Below are 21,948 nucleotides of genomic sequence, written 5' to 3' on the forward strand. Positions count from 1 at the left end.
CTGCTCCTGCACCACCACCACCGCTGCCCTTCCTCTATCGCAGCAACCTAATCGTAGTATCCTGTTACCGCCATCGATTGTCTTCTTCATTCTTCTCAACTCTTAAAACAGTGAGTTATTTCGAACCATTCTACCTTCGCCTTCCACTTTTTTTTTTCTTGTTCTTCGTTAGAAATGAGAAGCTCCTGAGAAGAGCAAACTTTAGCATGCTTTCATCCTTTGCCCAAAACCACATTGCCCAATTTTGTTCTAAAATGAATTTTGATGATTTTTCCATTACAACTAGACAGCTACCAAGGCAACCAGAGCACTGTGCTAGAACCCATCCAACAAGCCAGTCAATGTCACTCCGGTGATTGGATATAAGAACTGCATGTTCTTTACCCTTTAATGGAACCATACTCTATTTTTTTTCCTCCTCACCTACGGATCGAATAGCCTAAAAACAGAAATAAAAAAAAAAAAATAAAAAATAAAAAATAAAAAATAAAATAGTACTGATGTTTGAAAGGTTTAGTTTGTAAACTTGCATTCTTTCAAGGATCTATTGGTAAATTTGCATATTTTAAGGGACCTATTTGTAAATTTGCATAGTTTCAGGGACTTATGCGTAGATCTGCATATTTTCAGGGACCTATTTGTAAATTAGCATAGTTTTAGGGGCTTATGTGTAAAATTGCATTTTTAGGGACCTAATTGCAAATTCAAATGTTCCAAGGGCCTATTCGTATTTTCCCATAGTTTTAAGAAAGAAAAAAATTAAGAAAAATTAAAAAAATGAAAAAAATGGTATTCTTTATAAGCACTTTTTGAATCCTATCATTTGTTTAGGTGGTTTGGCTATTGCATTCTGCGACATTTCAACTTTCAATTACTTTGAAAGGGTGAAGACTAAAGAACCTGAGACAATTTTTTCAACATGGCAACTACTGATGGTACTACTGCTCCCACTAGATCCAAACATTACCCCACTCTTCATCCTCTTTCTATATGGATTTATCTTTTAAAACAAAAAAATGAGGTTTTTCGATGTTTCGTGAATTTTATAATATGATTAAAACTTAGTTCAATGCCACTGTGAAGATCCTTCGCTGTGACAATGGCACAGAGTATATTGATAATGAATTTTACAGATATCTCTCTACAACAACAACAACAACAACAACAATAAGCCTTGTCCCAACTAAATGGGGTCGGCTACATGGATTCTTGCCCTCCAATCAGTTCTGTTCGAGGCCATGCTAGATACAAGGCCTAAGCTATACATATCATTTCTCACAATTTCTCCTAAGGTTATCTTAGGTCTACCCCTAGCTCTTCTAGTTCCTTCAATATGGATTATATCACTTCTCCAAACAGGAGCATTTATAGGTCTCCGTTGAACGTGGCCGTGCCACCTCAAACGACTTTCTCTAAGCTTATCACTTATGGGAGCAACTCCCAGACCAACTCTAATATGATCGTTTCTTATCTTATCCATCCTAGTTTTGCCACTCATCTATCTTAGCATCCTCATTTCTGCTACATTTAGTTTATCTATATGGTTCTTTTTAACAGCCCAACACTTTGCACCGTACATCATAGCTGGTCGAACAACGGTCCTATAAAATTTTTCTTTAAGCTTTAATGGAATACGCCGATCACATAAGACCCCGGACGCACCTCTCCACTTCATCCACCCTATTTTAATTCTTTGGGAAACCTCATCCTCTAAATCACCTCTTTTACTTATGATTGAACCTAGGTACCTAAAACAATCACTCTGAGGAATCTCTTTATCGTCAAGTATCACCACCTCATCATCTGCCCGATCATGACTAAAGTTACAAACTAGATATTCTATCTTCGATCTACTAAGTTTAAAGCCTTTTGATTCCAAAGCTACTCTCCATGATTCTAATTTGGTATTAATCAACAAATATCTCTCTGACTATGGCATAATACATCAGACCAGTTGTGTTGATACAGCTGCCCAAAATGGGGTTGTTGAAAGGAAGAATCGGCATCTTTTAGAGATAGCCCATTCACTTATGATTGCTATGAATGTCCCTGGCCAATATTGGAGTGATGTTATACTCACTACCTCTCTAGGGAACCACTTCTTTTGTCCCAAAGGTTTTTGGATGTGTATGTTATGCCAGAATCACAGCCCATCAAAGTAAGCTGGCTCCCCGTGGCCTACGCTGCATTTTTCTAGGGTATTCTACTACTCAGGAAGGGTACAAATGTTATCATCCTCCTTCCAAGAAAACCATTGTCTCCATAGATGTAATTTTTAATGAGTCTTGCCCTTACTATACACCTCTCCAATGGGAAAGTCCTAGAGGAGAGGTGCTTTTTCCAACTCTAAACCTTTCTATCATAGCACCACAACATAATTTAGAAGTTCAAGAAGTGTTTCCTGCCCAAGGGGAAACTTCAGCCAATATACCTGAGGAGTCTAATTCTCCCCCTCAGTCTTTTGAACCATGTGAAGAACCTAGTCAAGGGGAGACCAATCCTATGAGGCACACTATTGAGGTCTTTCAAAACAAGATTGACCAGAATAAGGAGGTGCAGACTAATTAGAGAAAAAATTACAACCGGCTAAAGCAGGTGGAGAAAGGTGACATATTACCACTTTAGTCTCTTGCTCCAAAATTTTATTCTATTGTTCCCCTTGAGGTATCTTCTTCTGATCTTCCTATTGCTTCTAGAAAAGGAGTCAGATCTTGTACTCAGCATCCCATAGCTAAATATGTTTCTTATGACTATTTGTCTGACTCTTACCGTGCTTTTATATCCTCTTTATCATCTATATATGTTCCTAAAAGTTGGCAAGAAGCATATGCTAATAAGAAATGGAAGGTGGCTATGGTAAAGGAAAATGCAGGCAATGAAGAAAAATGATACCTGGGTGCTAGTTACACTTCCTCCAAGGAAAAAAACCCGTGGGCTGCAAATGGGTATTTGTGGTTAAACAAAATATGGATGGATCAATCAACAGGTTGAAGGCTAAACTAGTTGTAAGGGGGTTTACCTAGACCTATGGAATTGATTATCAGAAGACTTTGCCCCAGTTGCAAAAATTGAACATTGTCAGAGTTTTCTTGTTTGTAGTAAACAAAGACTGGAACTTGCACCAACTAGACGTAAAGAATGCATTCTTACATGGGGAGTTAGATGAAGAAGTCTCTATGGAAATCCCACACGGTTTCTCCAATGACAATACTGCAGGGAGAGTTTGGCGGTTGAAGAGGTCAAATTATGGGTTAAAACAGTCTCCTAAATGCTCGTTTGGACGCCTCCTGGAGGCAATGACTTCTATTGGGTATAAGTAAAGCAATGTTGATCATACACTATTTGTCAAGAAGTCAGGTACTAACATCACACTTCTCATTTTTTGAAGGACTTTCTTGGTAGAGAGTTTGAGATTAACGATCAAAGGAAGTTACTGTACTTCTCAGGGATAGAGGTGGCTCGATTAAAGAAGGGTATATTCCTATCCCAAAAAAAGTATGTCCTAGATTTATTATCAGAAGTGTGAATTTTCGTGTGTAAAGCAATTGATACCCCTATTGAAGCCGGAGCTAAACTTAAGGAAAAAGAGGGAGAACCAATGGACAAAGGAAGATACCAAAGGCTGGTAGGGAATCTTATTTACTTGTCCCAAAACAAACCAGACATCACTTATTCTATAGAGATACTCAGTCAATTCATGCATGATCCATATTTAGCTCATATGAAAGCTGTTATCGGATTACCTGCAGATTTGAAGGGAACTCTTGGAAAAGGAATAATTTTTTCACCCATTGATATTCTAAGAGTATAAGCATACACTGATGCAGACTGGGCTGAATCTCCAAAAAAGAAGTCAATTCCAGGTTATTCTACCTTTGTTGGAGGTAATAGTTACTTGGAGAAGTAAGAAACAAAAAGTGGTCTATCTGTGATTTTCCATAACCTCAGGGCCTCTTTCTTTAAAAAAAATAAATTTGGTGTTACTTACCCTATGCACCTTTTAAGTCCTAATTCCTAGATTTGTTTGGGTGGTTTGGCTATTCCATTTTACGACGTTTCAGTTATTTCAAGGTTTAATTGAAGAACTACAGACAATTTTTTGGCATGGCAACCATTAATGGTACTACTGCCTCCATTGTCTCCGAACATTACCCCACTCTTCATCCTCTTTTGGTGAAATTTGATGGAACAAATTATTTGATCTAGTCTCGATCTACCTACCTGACTATTGCCGGAAGAGGACTTGTTGACGCATTACCAGTGCCACTATCAAACCTACCACCATAGGTGTTTCACAAGATAAATGTATCTCGAATGATTCTCTTATTATGTAATTCCTTTTAAATTCCATGAATCCAAATATTGGCCGTGGATACCTATTACTTGACACTGCAGCCCAAATTTGGAAGGCTACTACTGAAACATATAGACAATTAGGGAATGATGCACAAGTTTATGAGCTATGGAAGAAGCTTCATGAGAGATGAGACTACAAAAAAAAGAACTGACTGTGGCCCAATATTATGTTGAGTTGCGATCTCTTTGGCAGGAATTGGATCCTTGTGGGGATTATCACCTCACTAATCCACATAATCAAGGCTACTTATAGGAAGCATGTTGATAAGATTCGGGTATAGAACTTCTTGGCAGGTTGAATGTGGAGTATGATCAGATTAGGGTGAAAGTATTAAGTTGTTCTCCCTTTCCTATACCAAAATAGTCTTATGCCCTAGTTTAGTGTGAGGAAAGCTGTCGATTAACCATGCTTAATGCTCCTATTGTGGAGAAATTGGCCTTACAGTCTATCAGCACTAAATCTGATTTGGCCAAAGAGATTATCAAATGTAAGCACTGTCACAAACCATATCATACCAAGGCCAATTGTTGGAAGCTCCATCGGAAGTCTACTGATTTTGAGCAAAAAATGGCACAAAAAAGGGGAAAACCAAATACTAATCTTTCTGAGGTAGTTTCCAAAACACCTTTTGCAGACATTGGTTTTTCACAGGAGGAGTTAGTTACTCTGCGACGTATTCTACAATCTTCTACTGCCAGTACAACCTCTACTGCTGCTTCCTCCACTACCCATACCAACTCCTACCTTGCTACTTCAGGTAAAACTTTTATAGATTCCATGTTTCTTCAGTTTTTGCTCCTTGGATCATTAATATAGGAGCCACAGATCATACGACGGGTTCATCCTCCTTTTTCTTGCATTATTCTCTAACTTTCGGAAAAGATAAAGTTCGAATTGCTGACGGCTCCTATTCTTCCATTGCTGGAAATGGAACCATTCAACATTCTCCATCACTTTTTTTGTCTAAAGTTTTACATGTTCCCTCTTTGTCTACTAACTTGCTCTCTATCAATAATCTTACATAAAACTTGAATTGTAAAGTGACTTTTTCCCATCTTATTGTGTCTTCCAAGATCTGGTAACAAGGAAGGAGATTGGACGTGGTAAACTAGACAATGGCCTTTATCTGTTGGAGCCGATTGGAGGATCTACATTTAATTTGACTGCATCTCTTAATCAGGTCCATTCGTTAATATCAAACTTTCATCAATGGCACCGTAGGCAAGGTCACCCCCCTCTAGGAACTCTGAAGAAAGTATTTCCTAATTTAAGACAAAAAAATGAGGTTTTCCGATGTTTTTGTGATTTTCATAATATGATTAGAACTCAGTTCAATGCCACTGTGAAGATCCTTCGCAGTGACAATGGCACAGAGTATATTGATAGTGAATTTTAGAGATATCTCTCTGGACTCGGCATAATACATCAGACTAGTAGTGTTGATATGGCTGCGTAAAATAGGGTTGCCAAAAGGAAGAATCGGCATCTTTTAGAGATAGCTAGTTCAATTATGATTGTTATGAATGTCCCTACCCAATATTGGAGTGATGCTATACTCACTGCCTCTTACCTTATGAATAGGATGCCCAGTAGGATACTTGGTTTTAAATGTCCTAATGAGATTCTTCAGGGAGCCTCTTCTTTTGTTATTCCCTCAAAGGTTTTTGGATGTGTGTGTTATGGCAGAATCACAACCCACCAGAGTAAGCTGGCTCCCTGCGGCCTACGCTGCATATTTCTGGGTTATTCTGCTACTCAGAAAGGGTACAAATGTTATCATCCTCTTTCCCAAAAACTTATTTGTGTCCATGGATGTACTTTTTAATGAGTTTTGACCTTACTATACACCCCTCTAGGGGGAGAGTCCTAGAGGAGAGATGTTCTTTCCACCTTTAGAACTTCCTATCACACATAGACTCCCACACAATACCACAACACAACTTAAGAGTTCAAGAAGAGTTCTTGGACCAGGGGGAGACTTCAGCCAGTATACCTGAGGACTCTAATTCTCCCCCATTGTTTTCTGACGAATATGAAAAACCTGGTTAGGGGGAGACCACTCCTATGAGTCACACTATTGAGGTCTTTCAAAACAAGATTGACTAGAATAAGGAGTTATAGACTTATCAGAGGAAGAATTACAATCGGCCAAAGCAGGTGGAGAAAAGTGACATGGTACCACTTCAGTCTCTTACTCCAAAATCAGATTCTATTGTTCCCCCCTAAGGTATCTTCTTCGATCAATATTTCGTCTCAAGCCATCTCGTCTCCAATTTTTGCCAATAACAGTGAAATCGCAACCAGATATTTCCTGTTTCAGCTTCGCACATCTATCTCGTCTCGCCAATTTCAAAATCACCAAAAAGGGCAAAATTTTGCCTAGATTTCATTATTTTTGTACCCTAATCTCATATTCACAGTTATTTTCTCATAAATTTAAGACTAGCATTTTGTTTAGAAGGACTAAAATAGGCTAGATTTCAATTTCCAATCCCAAACAACCCCCAAAACCCTCCAAGATAAGCCATCGAGTTAGGTCAAGATGGGAGAAACTTTTTCCTTCATCTCGATGAGATCTCACCGAGATCTCCTTTTGGCCAACCGAGATGGAGTTTTGGAACTTTGACTACAAGTGACCATGTCACCAACAAATTAGCAACGACCTAGTGCAGGAAATATTTGAAATGGAATCCAACTGCATGATCAATTAATAATTGGTGCTAGTGGTTAAAAAAAATATATTTTTCATTAAAAATTATTTTATTCTAAGACATATTTACTTACTATATGTCTAGTAACATTTTTCAGAAATTGATTATTTGCACTTGGGCTTCCTAGTGGACCTAGAAAAGACCCTAAGGGGAAGGCAAATACTGGAAAGCAAAGGGTCTTGTATTATGTAAGTTATAGGTGCTAATCTGTAACACAATTATATTGGAGTTACGTAGAATATGTATATGGATAATTAAGTAATTAATTATATGCATTAAACTAATTATTAATTATCTTTTAGTACTTCTTCACTACATGAGTCAAACTAGGACTTCAAGATCAAACCAAACTAAGAAGGAGAAACCTGATCATATTTAAACTCACTAGGCATCCCACATGACTTCCTATAAAAGAGAACACCAGGAGGAGCCCCTCTCCTGTAATTTTCTCTCTTCCTTTCCATTTTGGAGTTCCGGAGCTAGATTCCCTATCTGACGATGCTAGGTTTAGGAAGTTGGATTTGCACATAAGGGACTTAAAGACGAACTAATACAACATAGTTGTTGGGAGTATGAATGAAATTTCCTAATTGGAATAAGACTCCTCTTTTGTTTTCTTATTGGTTTCCTATTTGGTGTTAGATTGATTTCTTTATAAGTCTAGGATTAGTTTTTTACTTGTTTTCTCTTCCAATTTAGAGTGGGATTTACTAAAAACATAACTATAAATACCCCATTGGGGCCTATGAATGAAACATACCTTCAAAGCAATAATCTCTCAAAATTACAACATGGTATCAAAGCCAGCTCTGATCCATCACTGAGCACCATCTTTTTAAGCCTCTTTCTCAATTGCAGAGCAGCAGAAGAAGAAGAAAAAGGGGGGGGGGGGGAGAAAAAAAGAACTAACTGTAGAGACTCACCTCAATTTCTTCTTCTTCTTCTTTACACTTCCGCCATCCTTGCAACCTTCATCGAGCGCCAAAACCCACCACCAGACCCATCGTAACACCACCAGAAGCATCGCCTAACCGCTTTAGCACATCATCTTCTTCCTCCATTGCCATCTAGAAATCTGCAATTAACCCATCGTCTTCTCCCACCCTCTTCTCCCAAAACCATCGCCTCTTCTATGTTCTTGCGTCTTCTCAAAAACCATTGACTTTCTTCTCTATTTCCTTCGCATCCGAAACCCAACCATCGATCCTAACTGAAGTGGGAAGTCGATCCCAACCATTGGCTTTCTCCTTTTTTCCACCATCGACTTTCTCCCTTCTTCTTCCGCCATTGACTTTCTCACTCCCATCATCTTTTCTCTCCATCAAACCAAACTAGATCAGCTCTGCATCCATATGTCATGGATTTTTTTTTTAAGTCAGAATATATTCTGAATTTTATGCCTCCTTGGTAGTGAGTTTTTTTTTCTTTCTCCTACTAAAAATTTATTCACCTCGTCCATGACCTAATTTTTTTATTCCTATGATGGCCAATACAGTCTCCTCCACCTCTTCTAGGGCATCAAACATAGAGAATCCTCCCATTTCTTCAGCTTCTCAGGATCGTGAATTATTCCCTTTTTTAGATGACCACTGTTAAACTTAATGTGACCCATTATCTTCGGTAGTCTCACTCTATTTCACTTGCAGTTGGTGCTCGTGGTGTTATTGGCTATCTTAATGGAACTTCTATCAAGTCTTCTTCACCTTGGTATAGCTCAAAATAAGTGGGAGACAGATGAATGCTTGCTTATGGCATTCCTTCTTAATACCATTGTATTGCAAATAGTCACCTTCTTCCTGATGCTACCACAATTTGGAAAGTTGCCAAGGAAACATATTCTAAATTTGGTAATGATGCACAGTGCTTTGACATCCGAAGAAAGATTCACCAGTTACAACAAAAGGAGCTTAGCCTGTCTCAATACTAAAACACTCTTCGAGGCCATTATTAAACCCTTGACTTTTACAGCCATTTTACTCCATCTTATGCTGTAGATGGGGCTGCCTATCAAAATGCGGGAAGACAAGCTCAATGTGTATATCTTCTAGCAAGGCTGAATATTGAGTATGATCAGATTCGAGAACATATTATTTCCCAAGAGCCTTTTCATTCTCTAGAGCAAGCCTACGTTATGGTTGATACTGACGACAATCGAGGACAGTAATGGTACACACTCGGATATTTGATAGATCTGCATCAGTGGCTGGTTCTAGCAATAATAAATGGTTCTGGTGATTCTCACCCTCCAGTGAAGTGTGAGTAATGTGGAAAATAGTGTTATACAAAGGACAACCATAGGAAGTTGCATGGACATCCAGCAAATTCCCCTTGAGGAGATAGGAATGGAAATAAGGACAACAGTCAAGCATCTGCAAACCAAGCTAGTTCTAACACCCTGAGTGCACCAGCACCTCTTTCCTCAAACGAGCTCCAGCACCTTCGCTAGTTGATGTCAAGACTTGACGCATCTTCTCTAGTGCCGACTTCCAATGCAAGTGTAGCTTCTGCAATAGTTCCCACTACTAATCCACAATTCCCCACAGGAATTTTTTGTTGTCACCATGTCAATTCGACTTATCCCTCCTAGATAATCGACTTTAAGTCAATCGATCATATGACAAGCTCATCTTATTTGTTTCATACTTACTTATCTATTCCTTTTGCTCAAGATGTTCGAACAGCTAATGGGTCTCTCTCCCCATCTTTGGGAAGGGATCTATTATTTTTCCACCTTCTCTTACCCTATCTAACGTCTTGCATGTTCCTAAGTTTTCGGCTAATATTTTATCTACTAGCAGCCTTATTTGTGATATGAACTGCAAAATAACATTTTTTTTCCTTCTCACTTTGTGTTTTAAGACTTGGAAACGGGATGCATAATTGGCAGTTGTAGACAGAAGGGGGGCTCTACGTGTTCAATGGGTCTCCATCAGCTCCTTCTACGGCCTCAAATTCTACCTCTCCTGCACTTTTTACTTTATTGCAGTGGCATCGTCATCTTGGCCACGTTCCTTTTCTTATTTTATCCCATTATTTCCAAATTTGGTTAAAAGATGTAATTTGAACGATTTTTGTTATGAGGCATGTATCTTGGCCTATATTTGGTTAAAATATGTAATTTGCATGTTTACCCTATTTCAGATCATTGTAGTAAAGTTCTTTTTTTGGGTTATTCACTCTGATGTGTGGGGTCCTTCTCAGACCATGTCTTTGTCTGTTCATAGATGGTTTGCTAGCATTATTAACTATTACACTAGGACAACCAGACTTTACTTCGCCAAAAAAGTGACTTTTTCTTGTGTTTCCAAAATTTTTATAATATGGTTAGGACTCAATTTGGGGCAACAGTCACAATACTTCGTACGCATAAAGAGACTGAGTACTAAAATGGAGCATCCCCTTCTTACCTATAACTATGGCATCATACACCAAACTAATTGCATCGACACTCCACCTTAAAATGGGGTTGTCAACACAAAAATAGACATCTACTTGAGGTAGCACATTCCCTCATGTATACTATGCATGTCTTTCCTCGATTTTTGGGTGATCCAATTCATACTGCAGCAAATCTAATTAACTAAATGCCTTCTCGACTCTTAGACCAATGCTGCCCCCTTTAGGTTCTTTTAGGGACAGCAGCCTTTACAATGCCACCTAAGGTTTTTGGCTGTGTTGCCTTTGTCTGAAACCACCATGTTCATGGTAAATTGGATCCTCGTCGGTTAAAGTGCATTTCATTAGTTTCTTTGTCTTTATAGATGTTGTCTTCCAAGAACAGGTTTTTTTTAACCTAAACCTCTTTAGGGCAAGAGTCCTATAGAAGAGGTTCGTGTGTTTATTCCTCCTTTCGATATTTTTCTTGAGATACCTGCAAATGATCCTCATTTGTAAGATGGAGTGACTGGACAAGAATAGTTGGTGGATGATGCACAGGGGGAGCCTAGACCTCTGAAGACCCATTACAGAAAGCAACGAGTGACCCACACCCATTGGAAGGTTTGGTTCCTAATCCTAAAAATTTTGTTCCTTCATGTAAGTCTGTCTCTAACCCTTCTTTTAATCTTACTTTGGACTTACCAATTGTATTGAGAAAGTAGCCGTGAACTTGCACCAAACATCCTATTTCTAATTTTGTTTCATATCAATCCTTATCCTCAGAGTTTCAAAGTTTCATTTCCTCTTTATCCCTTACTTCTTCTCCTAACACTTGACAGGAGGCATTATCTCACTCAAACTAAAAGGAAAGCTATGGATGAGGAAATGTGAGCTCTGGAGAAAAGCAAAACGTGGGAATTGGGGACTTTGTCTATAGGAAAGCGGATTGTTTAGTGTAAATGGGCGTTCGTGATGAAGCATAACTCAAGTGGGACCTTTGAGGGTACAAGGGAAGATTGGTGGCCAAAGTTGTCACTTAAACTTATGGTATTGACTATCAGGAGACATTTGCCCCTCTTGCCAAGATGAACATAGTTTGGATTATTCTTTCAGGTGCAATTAATAAACGTTGGAGTTTACAATAGTGAAATGTAAAGAATGATTTTCTGTATGGAGAACTCCAAAAAGAGGTGTACATGGATGTGCCACTTGCATATTCTACTGCTGAGACTTTATAAGAAAGTGTCCAAGTTAAAGAGGGCTTTATATAGGCTGAAGCAATCTCCAACAACGTGGTTTGGAAGGTTCCATAAGGGAATGAAATCTAATGGCCAAAAGTAGAGCAATGCAGACCACACTTTGTTCATCAAAATAGATGGTTCTCACAATACTATACTTCAAGTATGTGTGGATGATATTAAGATCACGTGTAACAACGAGGATGAGATTTCAGCATTGAAGACTTTTTGGGAACCGAATTTAAGATCAAATATATAGGAAAACTTAGGTATTTCCTAGGACTAGAGTTGGCATATTTTGTCGGTGGTGTATCTCTCTCTTAGAGAAAGTATACATTGGATCTTTTCGAAAAAACTAGGAAGCTAGGATGTAAGCTTGCTAAGACTCCTATTGAGCCTAACTAACACTTGAAGGCAAAGGAAGGAGAACAAGTTGACAAGACAAGGTATCAAAAGTTGGTTGGAAAGTCCATCTATCTATCCCACACTAGGCTTGACATCACATTTGCAATTAGCCTTGTTAGCCATTATATGCATGGTCCCTACTCCTCACACTTGGATGCAGTATCAAATCTTGAAGTACTTGAAGGCCACTCCAAGAAAAGGGATTTTAATTTTATCTCATGAACATTTGAAGATTAAGGCATATACAGATGTAAAATGGGCAGAATGCCCAGATGATAGGAGTTAACCTTGTGACTTGGAGAAGCAAGAAACCTCATGACTTGTAGACTGGACATTTGAAGATTGAGGCATGGACATTTGAAAATTGAGGAATATACAGATGTAGATTGGGCAGGATGTCCAGATGATAGAAGGTAACCTTGTGACTTACAAACTGAGCAAGCAGTGGTTAAGAGGTCCAGTGTTGAGGCCGAGTTTAGGGTGATTGCTCAGGGCATTTGTGATGTACTATGGCTAAAAGGGATGCTTCAGGAGGTTGGGACAAATTCGGAGGGTTCTATACAGTTATACTCAGATACTCAGATGGTAAGTCAACGATCAGCATAGCTCACAACCCAGTACAACATAACAGGACTAAGTATGTGGAGATTAACAGACATTTCATCAAAGAGAAGGTTGAGCCCGGGTTGATCCGTATCACCTTTGTTACTTCAAATGAGCAAGGACTGATGTGCTCACAAAGAGCTTAAGCAAGAAGGTATTTAGTAGTATTGTTGGCAAGTTGGACATGATAAATATCTATGCCTCAACTTGAGGAGTATTGGAAGTATGATTGAGGTTTCCTAATTGGAATAAGATTTCTCTTTTATTTTCTTATTGGTTTCCTATTTGGTGTTAAATTGGTTTCCTAAATACCCCATCAGGGCCTATGAATGAAAATACCTTCTGAGCAATAATCTCTCAAAAATTACAACAATAGTAAAGGAAAAACAATGACATAGAGAAGGTGCAACACTTAAGGCTCTCTAGGGTGTACATATCCATTAATTTTTATTAATGCATGTTTCTTATATTGAATTGATTAATGTGGCGGGAACCGGATCAATCTATTTTGCTGAACATTCAGCTAATGGAATGCGAATGGGAATTTTTATTTGACAGCTTTCCCCTTAGGATAAAACTAAGATCCCATAGTGATAATATAGAACTATCTCAAGAGACTCACCCCAATGGATCTCTATGGGATGTATTGAAATCTTTCACATACATTTTGGGATGCCATCGGGTTAAAACTCAGACATTCCTTTTTGCTATATGGATAACCAATCCGGAAAAAACTTGACACGTGAATAGGGGGCTCTGATTTGATCTGCCACGTGATAGAATCAGTGCCATGATTATGATGTTTGTAACCAATGTGATTAGTCACAGAAGCACCCAAATTTAAAATATGAAATATGCTAGTGCTAAAAGCTACTAAGTTTCTTGGATCCAAACAAGCACCTATACATATATGAAGATTTAAATCTTAATAGAGATGTAAATCTTACTTCAGCAACAAAATTTCTCTCTTTTTCGGCAGAAGGAACGTCATCAGATCTATTGGTAATAGTAATTGAATGAATATCTGGAAAATCCACATCTGTTACTGAAACTGGTGGCGGAAATGTGGACTCATTTTGCTGCTTCTCCAGAACAATCTATTTTCAGAAATTAAGATTTGTTTAATTATTTTCTCATCAGAAACAAATGAGTAATAATGCTATACTTTCAAGTTTCAACAAACATAAAATCCCTGAGATACCACTAAGAAGACCAGCTGTAGGCATATCTCCTGGTTTAAGTGCTAGCTACAGTAATAAGGTTCACTGTTACAAACCTCAGCGTACAATTTATCTAGAATTGTAGAAACTTTCTTGTGGAAAGATCTCTCAGCATCAACCTGGAAGGTAAGAAGCTCATGTAAGATTTCAACCATGAAAACTTCAATTAGATAAGCATATAGGAATTCTTAGTTGAACAATTTATGTACCATCACCAATTTCAATAGTTAAATCTGTTGTAGTAAGTATTTATTAGACCTCAATGCATGTAGATTGTTTATGGAATAAGTAAGTCTTCGCTTTTAATGACATCTTTGAACTAAGCCTGATGTAAAAGCCCAGAATAGGAGATTCTATTTAGCTTATTTGGCATACATGATTAGTTCAAACGAAGGCACAATTTCATTAGATCTATAGCTTAAAAGAAGTCACAAGTTCATTATCTCTCTTTTTCTCTTAAACTATAACTGTGCAAGAAGAAACTTCCAGAAAGTCATTCTCTTGATCCCTTTTCCTCTTGCACAGTTCCAGTGTCAAAGTCATACTCCATAAACCCATACTAAACACTGTAGCTGAATATGCAAGAATTGTAGGTAATCACACTCAAATCGACAGGCAAGATCTAGATCAAGTATTAAGACAACATACTGAAGATAGTCTTATTGACAAGAACAGAGGAAGGTTTACAGTTGAGACCTGAGAGTAGATTGGTAAGTTACCCTCTTGTCATAGTAAAGGAAGAGAATTTGGTACAGTTGATATTTCATGTGATGTATGGGTAGTTTAGGAACTAATCTTTAACTAGTTTCCTGATTATGTAATGTTGTTTCTTACTTCCTTAGGGAGCTGTATGTAATTTCTTCCTATTTCAATAGTGAACAAATATGGTGTACTGGAGACTCACTCCAACAGAGCATCCTATCCTACCATTTCATTTCTGTTCTCTCTCTCTCTCTCTCTCTCCCCCCCCCCCCCCCCCTCAACTCTTCCTCTCCACCATTCTTCTTATTCTTTACATTTTCTAACTTCTAACTTGGTACCAAAGCAACTCCTGGTTTGAGAGTAGAATCCTCACCTTGCTTTCAACTTCCACTCTGTTTGGAACCCCAGATAACAAAGCTTCAAGGAAGAGATCCAAATGTAAGATATCTGAAGACTATCAGAAGGAGCTTGAATGCAAGCCATGGGGACACCAAGCAGCTGTTTCAATTGGGGAAATAGACCCTAAAAGGTATTTCTTATGTTTCCCAACCTGGTAGGAATTTCCACCAGCTTGGGGATAGCTTTCCTTTGTTCTCCTTAAACTGGTAAGCTCTATGGCAGCTTTTTGGTCCATTTGAATCTCCCTAGGTGCTAATTTTTCTTTCGTGATCCAGCTCCTGGTTCCTTGTACATTGGAGCTTCAGAGCTCAAATTTCCTCTGATTCCGGGTTACTGTCAATGCTCTGTTTTCCTGAGAAATTCCTTTTTTTTTTTTATTATTATATGTGCTGATCTCCTCATTGATGCTTCATTGGTTTGTGTTTTTATGGTGCAAGTAAGATGAAGCCCTGCTCTGAAAAGCGGCCATACCGGTCCCCAATTGAGCATGGATATCATCCTATCCTTGTTTTTTATTTTTTACATTTGGGTTGAGACCATTCTCCACTCCTTAAAATGTCTGGAAGTCATGGATAACCAGAAGTTACTTCACCTGTTCACATGCTTTTTGATAACCATAATACTCAAAAACTCTCTTGTGAAGTTGGATACCACCAACCACTCAGATTGGGTTCAGTCTTGAAGCTTTCCCCCCAGAGTAGGGGGAAGTTAGGTTACACGAAAAGGGACCATCAAAGCTCTTCATAAAAATGATCCCATCTATCTCAAATGAGAGACAGAAAACTCTACTATTATGACATAGAGAATCTTCTTCATGAAGCCGGAGACTGCTAGAGGGATTATGAGGAAGGAAATAGCCAAGGAGATTTGTGATAGTTTGTCGAAAGATTGACCATGTTAGGAGTTAGGACTCATCCAAAGTATATCAGCTCATCCAACAGATTTTACTATAAACTATAAAACAAGGAGATACACTCACTTAAGATTTTTAAAATCTGTCTTTGACCTTCGGAAGAGTATGACCAATATAGAGATCCTCAAATTTCTAAATCCCAAGAGTGAAGAGAAGAATTACTGTACTATGGATGAGGGAGTACTAGTTCGCCTTAGAGCATTGAACCCCAAATTTAAGTCCATCTGTTTACAAACTTTGGGTAATCCTCCTCTTCCATCATTGGATGATGTTTATGCAATTTCTTCTCCATCTTATTGCTGGAATCCTCAAGATCAAGCTCTTCTTCAAAGTTCCAGTTGCTGTTCTTCAAATCAGCAGTAACTTGTATCAACCTAACCCCAAGATTCTTCCTCTAACCTTAACTCCCCAAACATAAGTTTTTTTAGTTTTATTTTTCCCTTTCTATTTTCGTAATCCCTTAGAACACCTAAATTTCAAACATAGATCTAGTCTAATCTGAAGATTAAAACAGTCCCAAACTTTAGGGGCCATCCCTAAATATCATTACCTAAGTTCTGTGTAAGTTTCACTCCATCCTACCAACACAACCTATATTTTTGTGTACCCCAATCAACTACTCAAAATCCTAGAATGCTAAACCCCACTTTTTGAATTGAGATGCTGAAGACTGGCCCCTAGTTGAACGGCTTCAATCTAGGGCTACATCACCATCCTCCTTGCACACGTGTAGGTGCTACTAGTGCACATTGGGGTCATTAAAGGGGAACTAGAACACATTTACAGTGGCTGATTCTGACACTCAAGAGTCCCTATGATTTCACTGATACACTCCAGCTCGTTCTGCGAGGAATATGTCTCATTTGAGCAGTTCAACATCTATTACTGCTGAACCTCATCATACTAGCTTTGCACATCTACTCACACCAAAGTCCCCCCCCCCCTTTTGGTCATTTCCTGGGTTGCTACTGATCATATGACAAGTGTTTCCCATTACTGTAATTCCAAAACCATTTGCTCAGGTATGGATAAGGAAAGGCTGGCCAATGGCTCCCTTTCCTCCATTTATGTTAAGAGCAGTAACCCTGTTACATCCCTTATCACTCTTGGTTCTGTTAGTCATTTCTTTAGTATTGCTACTAATCTTCCCTCAGTGAGTCACTTAACTAAATCCTTGAACTATGCTGTCACTTTCTTTTCTTCACATTGTCCTTTTTAGGGTTTGCAGACAAAGAAGATTATTGGCGACGGATGTGAGAAAAAATCTACCTACTTGATCCATGAGTATCTTTTTTGTCCATAACAGTGTTATGAGTGTTGAATTAATATGGTAGTTCTGAGGACTCTGTTACATTATGCCATTGGCACATTTGCCATCCATCTTTTGCTGAGATGAGGAAACAGTTTCCTCATTTGTTTCTTCTTTTTCCTTATCTCATGTCTTATATTGTGGAACTCGTGTATTTACCAAACATTGTTGGTCTCCTTATCCATTAGGGTTCTAGACCAACTAGTCCTTTTTATATTGCACATACTAATGTGTAAGAGCCTTCCCATACTTTCTCCAAATTTGGTTACCTTCTTGCTACTTTATTTCATTTGAATATACCCACACCAGGGGGGGTACATATTTGGTGACCTCCAAAGTTTTTTCACAAGTAAATGGCATTCTCCATCAACTGGCTTATGTTAATACCCACTAAATGGAGTGGTTGAGAGGAAATATTGCCATTAGTTGGACCTTACTCAGAATCACTTATTGGGCACACATGTTCCCGAAACTTTTTGGTCTGATGCTCCTCTTGTAGCTTTCGTTCTTATCAACCGCATGGCTAAGAAACTTCTCGGTTCAAAATTTCCCATAGAAAACTCATCTCCTAAGTTACCTATTTCTCTTCCTCCAAAAATCTTTGGGTGTGTTTGCTATGTTCATATCAACAGGTCCTCCTGAACCAAACTTGATCCCAAAGTGCTCAAAAGCCTATTTCTTGGTTGCTTCCAAATTCCAATGCCAAAGGCTATAAGTGCTACCATCCTACTTCCCATTGGTGTCTTCTCTCTAAACGTGTCACCAATATTGAATTTGGTCTTTTTCACCCCTCCTCAGCATCCTCTTCAAGAGGAGAGTAAAAGCAAAAAGACTGCTGAGATTTCTCTACCTAGTCCTTATTTACTTGATTTTAGTAAACCTAAATTTTCCTATTACAACAACAACAAGCCTTCTCCCAACTACATGGGATCGGCTACGGGGATTCTTGGCTTCCAATTAGCTTTGTTAAGCCCCCACTAGATACAAGGCCTAAGTTCTGCATATTCTTTATCACCACTTCTTTTTAGATTACCTTAGATCTGCCCCTAGCTCTTTTAATTCCTTCAATATGGATTATATCAATTCTCCATACAAGGCCATTTATAGGTCTTCGTTGAACATGGCCGTGCCACCTCAAATGACTTTCTAGTAGCTTATCAAGTATTGAAGCTACTACTCCCAGACAAGCTCTAATATGATCATTCCTTATCTTATCCTACATAGTCTTGCAACTCATACATCTTAGTATCCTCATTTCTACCACACTGAGTTAATCTATATGATGCTTTTTAACAGCCCACCCCCTACACCGTACATCATAGCTGGTTGAACAACAGTCCTATAGAATTTTGCTTTGAGCTTTAAACAAATACACCAATCACACAAGACCCCAAACACACCTCTCTACTTCATCAACTCTATTTTAGTTCCATGCGAAACACCATCCTCTATATCACATTTTTATTTATTTATTTATGATTGAACCAAGGTACCTAAAACAATCACTTAGAAGAATTTCCTTATCATCAAGTTTCACCACATCATTGTCTACTCGATCATGACCAAAGTTACAAACTAGATATTTTGTCTTCGTTCTACTTAGTTTAAAGCCTTCTGATTCCAGGTTGCTTTCTATGATTCTAACTTGGTATTAACCCTACTTGTGTTTCATATATCAACCCAATATCATCAGCAAAAAGCATACATCAAGGAACCTCATCCTGAATGTCTTTGGTTAATTCATCCATTATAAGTGCAAATAAATATGGGCTTAAAACTAATTCTTGATGTAGCCCAACTAGAATTGGGAATTCATTACCTTGTCCCCCCCCCAAACCATTCTTACACTTGTCATTAAACCATTTATACATAATCGAAACTATGTCCACATATTTACTTGCAACATTTCTTTTCCCTAGTACTTGCCAAATCAATGCTTGGCTTTTTCTAGGTCAATAAAGACCATATGAAGATCTTTCCTACACTCTCTATACCTTTCCATAAACTTCATTATAAGGTAAATAGCTTCCATTGTAAATTTTCCCAGCATAAAGCCAAATTGGTTCTCTGTAATTATGTTACTTGTCTTAAATGAGTTTCAATTACTCTCTCCGAGTGGCGGAGCAACATTGGGGCCAGAGGGGGCCATGCCGCCCCCCCGGTTTTTTTGAAATTTTAAACATTCCTATATTTTTTTCCTTATTTCTCTCACTTTACATGTGAAATACCACTATTTGGGCCCCCTCCAAAAATTTTTAAAAAAAATTTAAGATAAAGATGATGGGTACAAATGTCATTCTTAATCATTATCTAATAATTATCATTAAATAAAAGGTTAAATTCTTATTAAAAACTAACTCACGATCCATGAATTGCTCCCTATATATTCTCTCAATATTTTCATTCCTATTTATTCTCTCATGAATCTTTTATTTTGTTCCTATTTTTTCTCACACTTCTCACAAAATATTGGAGTAACTAGCAGACATTGGAATTTTCCTAAATCTTCTCCACAATTATTAGATATTCACTATTTCTTTCTCAAATTATTCCTCTCTCTCTCCCTCCCTCTCTCTCTCTCTCTCTCTCTCTCTCTCTCTCTCTCTCTCTCTCTCTCACAATCACGATTTTTCTAGTATTCTTTTCATAAAGCATTTTTTTTATTTCATTGTTTTTTCTTTCTCCTAAAATTTTGATTCTACTGATAGAATTTTTAAATCTTGTTAGAATTCAGCCATTGATTTTATCAAATCTAATCATAATCATTGATTTTTTTATTTTTTTTATTCTTTAAACTTTCTACTAAATTTTCATTTCCTATTAATGAAAATTTAAATCTTGTTTAGAATTTCAGCCATCAATTTTATCATATCTAATCATAATCATTTAATTTTATTTTTGAATCCCTAAACTTTCTCATAAAGTTTCGATTCCTACTAATAGCAATTTAAATTTTAAGTTTTATTAGTTGGATGTTTAAATTTCTGCCATTAATATTATTATATCTAATCATAATCATCGATTTTTTTTAATTAATTTATGATAAATTGAGTGTTTATCCCATATTTAATTAATAGACTTCAAATCTATCTTTTTTCCTATAATTTCATTCACAATTTTTTTTCAACTTTTTCTTTCATGATTTTTTAAAGTTTTTCTCCCACAATTTAGCCCCTACTTTATTTTAAATATTTTTTTATAATTTACTCATAATTGTGTTCTCTATATTTTAGTCCTATTAATTTACCTAAATTTTTACTATGGACCCCACGTCAAAATATAATAAAAGATTTTGTGATGGGACCCACAGTGGGTCCCGCATTGGCCAACGAATATTCCCCCCCCCCCCCAATGTTCAATCCTGGCTTAGCCCCTGCTCTCTCCTATCATTTATAGCATACCTCATCAGATTGATGCCTCAATAGTTATTACAGCTCTAAATATCTCCTTTATTTTTGTAAATTGGAATCAAGATGCTTCTCCTCCATTAATTTGGCATTTTACTTGTGCTTATAATCTTATTAAATAACTTGATCAACCAGCTAGCCTATAGGTTCCTAAGCTCTTCTACACTTCTACTGGGATTTCATCAGGACTTTGCACCTTCCCAACTTTAGTCCTCCTCAGAGCTTCTTTTACTTTGCACATTGAAATTCTCCGTGTATATGTTTGAAAGTTGGTGCCATGGTGAATGGTGTAGTAGCCCGAATCACAAATACTTGAAGTATGCTCATTTACTAGACTAGAAAAATAGATTTCCAATCTTTTCTTAATGTCTTCATAACGCACTTTTAATACATCTAACATGGTCTAGATCTCTACTCTTCCCATCCCTTATTTTAGCTATTTTATAAATAAACTTTCTCCTTCGTTCGCGCTTAGCTTATTAAATAAATCTACATACTTCTTCTCTCTTGCTTTTTCCCTAACTTTCTTAGGTTCATTTATAGCCAACTTATACCTTTGCAGATCCTCTATGTCCCGAGTCATTTTTCATGTCTTAAAACTAGCTTTTACTCTTAATGGCTGCTTGAATCTCACCATCCCACCACCAAGTCTCTCTATAGGAATGGGGCTTTCCTTTCGATTCACCTATGACATCCATAGCCACCTTCCTAATACATGTAGCCATCTCATTCCACATTGCATCAGTGTCCCCCTCAAATTTCCATTTTTCATGTTTGACTACTTTGTTAGTGAAGGATTTAAAGCAATCCACTCTTAAGTTTAACCATCTTACCTTAGGATAGTTAACCTCACATTTTTGTACGAGTTTGAGAAGTTAGGCACATATCCAAGACCACTAGTCTATGTTGTGCAGTTAAGATTTCATCTAATATTACCTTGCAATTCTTGCACAACAATTTATTTGACCTTTTAGTTAGGACTAGAATTTCCTATTGCTATCTAAAAATAAATAAATAAATAAATAAATTGAGAGAGAGGAAGAAGTGCATACATCTTATAGCCCAATTTGTCTCCTATGATGCCCTCTCTCTAGCAGGTCATGCCTTTATAGTTTCACTATCTTCTATTGCTATCAACAAAAAAGTCATTGAGGCTATAGCTGCCCTAAAGTGGCAACGGGTGAAGCATGAAAAGATGATAGCTCTTGAAAAACATGGCACTTGGAAATAGGGTTGTAAATAGACAGGATTCGGATCGGATAGTGGTAATACTATATCCGCATCCTATTATATTCGGACGGATTCG

At 37.6% G+C, this 21,948-nt stretch overlaps 1 protein-coding gene across 5 annotated transcripts in view; it reads right to left on the reverse strand.

Annotated features, from left to right (window-relative positions):
• LOC149012085 (SH3 domain-containing protein 1-like) overlaps window positions 1–21,948 on the reverse strand; it is a 137,912-nt gene that overhangs the window by 30,271 nt on the left and 85,693 nt on the right. For 3 of the 5 annotated variants that reach the window (XM_089159509.1, XM_089159510.1, XM_089159507.1), the window contains 2 exons: window positions 13,969–14,031; window positions 13,640–13,789 (listed from right to left, as the gene is read on the reverse strand). In XM_089159509.1, the coding sequence (XP_089015635.1) occupies window positions 13,640–13,789; window positions 13,969–14,031 (213 nt within the window). The remainder of the gene's footprint in view (window positions 1–13,639; window positions 13,790–13,968; window positions 14,032–21,948) is intronic. The other 2 variants (XM_089159512.1, XM_089159511.1) reach the window with 1 other exon arrangement.

The sequence above is a fragment of the Hakea prostrata genome, chromosome 6 (genome assembly GCF_041222555.1).
Source record: "Hakea prostrata isolate BN-2017 chromosome 6, UWA_Hpros_2, whole genome shotgun sequence".
In the NCBI taxonomy this organism is placed as follows: domain Eukaryota; kingdom Viridiplantae; phylum Streptophyta; class Magnoliopsida; order Proteales; family Proteaceae; genus Hakea; species Hakea prostrata.